Source organism: Corvus kubaryi, unplaced genomic scaffold, assembly GCF_017639235.1.
Source record: "Corvus kubaryi isolate FWS band 111438036 unplaced genomic scaffold, C.kubaryi_AGA036_p1.0 37334, whole genome shotgun sequence".
Classification (NCBI taxonomy): domain Eukaryota; kingdom Metazoa; phylum Chordata; class Aves; order Passeriformes; family Corvidae; genus Corvus; species Corvus kubaryi.
In genome coordinates this window covers 16,716,460-16,719,284 of record NW_024581108.1, presented here as the reverse complement: position 1 = coordinate 16,719,284, position 2,825 = coordinate 16,716,460, and the positions used below count along the sequence as shown (strand labels likewise).

Below are 2,825 nucleotides of genomic sequence, written 5' to 3'. Positions count from 1 at the left end.
GCAGGCAGCGCTGGAGCTGGAGGCCGGGCTGCCGGGGGAGCAGTGGGAGGGAGCGATGGGACAGTGAGGCGTGAAGCACAACCTCGCCGAGGCAGCTCCGTCCGGCACTCACCGGATGGGGAAGCAGGGCTGCGTCTTGCTGCGAGTGGAATTCCTTGCCGTGTTTCATGGCTTGGCTCTGGCACGGGGACATGGGTCCCAAGCTGGTGGCTTTGCTGTGGAGCAAGGAGATAGGGGTGAAGAGAGGCAGGCAGCTGGGATTTTGGAAAAGGCAGCACACGTGCGGAGATCATCCTCACCTCCACCTGCACAGCCCCCATGGAAAGCTGCTGGGCATAGCTGGGTCCCCAGCAGCAGCACTGGAGCTGACTGGAACCCAGCAGGGAGATTTGTCCCCTGAAATGGGGGAAGCGTTCTCTCCTGCGATGCTCCAGGCCAGAGCCCTGCAGCTCAAAGAAAGGCTTGGGTGGGAAGGGACCCTCTAGTTCCAACCCCCCTGCCATGGGCAGGGATGCCACCCACTAGATTAGGTTGCTCACCTAAGCCCAGACCAAGTGCTGTGCCAGGGGATGCCTCATCCCTGTTCTCCAACCCTTGGCTGGCCTCAAGCAGCCCAAGGACGGGATTGCCCATGGAGGGATCCACCCTTGCTTGTCAGTGGGTGGTGCGAGGGAGAGGCAGGAATGGGGCCCGGAGCTGAGGCCCCATTCCCAAGGGAATGGGGTCCAGCTGGCAGCGAGCTTGGCAGCGCTAGTCAGAGGCAGGCTATAAATACCTCTGATGGGAGATAGAAACACAAAAGCCGTCTCCACTTTCCTCAAATAGCTCGGCAGCCGGGCCAGACAAAGGCACATTGATGGAACAGCCTGTCGTACCAGCTGGGCTGGGCTCCACTGGCAGAGAGAGACCCTGGCCAGGGCCGGGAGCCCCCAGGGACCTGCCCCCCCCCCTCCCCGCCCTGGGCATTACAGCAGAAGGGTCCCTGGCATGTGGCAGGGCTGTGCTCCATCCGTTTCATGGAAGTGTTCTGGGCTGGGTTGGATAGGGCCCTGAGGAATCTGGTCTAGGGGTGGCATCTCTGCTCATTGCAGATGGTTTGGAACTAGATGACCTTTAAGGACAACAGAACCCACTACGTGATTATATGATTCAATGGGTGCCCACCCACTCAGACTGTCCCTTGGTGCAGTGGTGCATAAGTAACCAAAGGATGCAAATGTCTGAGCAAAATCAAGCTGTTGGAGGTCCCAGCCCCAGTGCATCCCATAGTTAGGGCACAAAGTAGCAATCACAGTGGCTATTCTCCCCCCGCCAGCTCTTCTCTTGCATATTCAACACCAGCCTGCATTTTTCAGGGCTGGCAGGGAGCTGAGGTTGAAGGAGTAACCTGCCTGGAGTAACCATGTCCCTGTGGTGGCACAGCTGAAAGTGCAGAGAGGGCAGGAGTGAAGCGGAACAGGGCTGGCCAGGGACCAGGAAACAAGGAGTTACAGAAACCATGCCCCAGAACACCCGTGGAGACCTACAGTGTCACGTAGCAACACTTCACCTTCCAGGAGAACAACAGGTTTGTTCCAGGAGCACAACAGGTTTGGCCCTGCTCACAGCAACTTGCAAGACGAAGATTGGTCCTGGGCAGTGACATCCGCCAGAGGCAAGGCCCCTGGGTTTACTCGGGAAGGACAGGAGTGGGACTAAGGGTAAGTGTGGGATCAGATGCAGACAAGAACACTGGGGAAGGAGCCACTCACCTGTGCCAGGGGAAAGGCTGGGGACGGGAGAACAGAGGGCTGTGTAGACCATGCATAGCTGCACTGGCTCAGCCCCAGCTGGCCAAGTCTGCTGGGCATGGAGGTGCTGGAGAAGGGAAGACAGCTGCCACGGATCTCCCAGCCCCTCTGCATCTTGCCTCACACTCACATGCCAGGAGGCATGGGATTTGCAGAGGGCAGGGAGAAGTGAAGCAGAGAGGCAGGGGTATGGACAGGCTACAGGACACCTGCCCCACACCTCACTCAGGTCATCTCCTTTGCAGGCCATCCCTATGGCTGAGCAGCCCTTCCTGGAGATGGCCCTGCTAGCCCAGGTGCTGGCTGCAGACAACACTGAAGCCCCTTCGCTGCGCACTACACGCCGTGGCTCCCAGCCCCCAGCCCCAGCCAAGGGCAGCGAGGACAGCAAACCACCCCCGCTGCTCTCCCGCCGCAACTCCATCCTCAGCCGCCGCAGCTCATTTGGGATGGTCCCGGGGAGCAGACGTCCCTCCATTGGCCCCTGGATGCTCCACAGACGTGTTAGCTTCTCTGGGCTCCCAATTTTCCAACCCATCCTCAAGACCCGCCTCGAAAACACTTACAGGATGGGGCCAGACAAAGGCTGCAAGTTCAATGTGGAGCGGGTGCAGCGGGTGCTGGAGGGGACCCTGGCCAGGGCCTTGGGGACCACTGTGTACAGTCCCCAGGGCAGTGCGCCACTAGCCCAGAGCCTGACTGAGCTGCTGCAGAGCCGGGCCAAGGAGGTGGTACCACCCCGCTACAAGCTGGTCTGCCATGTGGTGCTGGGCCAGCAGGGCCAGCAGAGCCTGGTGGTGGCCAGCCGGGGACTATGGGACCCTGATACTGACAGCTTTGCCTCCGCCACCTTCTCCAATGCCTCCCTCTTTGCTGTGGCCACAGTACACGGGGTCTACTTTGAGTAGCATGTGCCTCTCCATTCTTGTAGAGCTGTAGGGAGAGAGCAGCCTGAAATAAAGAGGTTTTGTCCAGCTTTGTGTCTTACCTGGAGTCTTGGGCCAGGGTGTGTGCAGGGAGCAAGATATGGATGCT

The 2,825-nt window shown here is 59.6% G+C and overlaps 1 protein-coding gene across 1 annotated transcript; it reads left to right on the top strand.

The window, feature by feature from the left end:
- Positions 1–1,542: 1,542 nt before the first annotated feature.
- On the top strand, positions 1,543–2,764 carry DYNLT4 (dynein light chain Tctex-type 4). The gene is made up of 2 exons (XM_042031064.1): positions 1,543–1,700; positions 2,036–2,764. The coding sequence occupies exon 2, from the start codon at positions 2,045–2,047 to the stop codon at positions 2,696–2,698; it is 654 nt and encodes a 217-aa protein (XP_041886998.1). The 5' UTR covers positions 1,543–1,700; positions 2,036–2,044; the 3' UTR covers positions 2,699–2,764.
- The last annotated feature ends 61 nt before the right edge of the window (positions 2,765–2,825 follow it).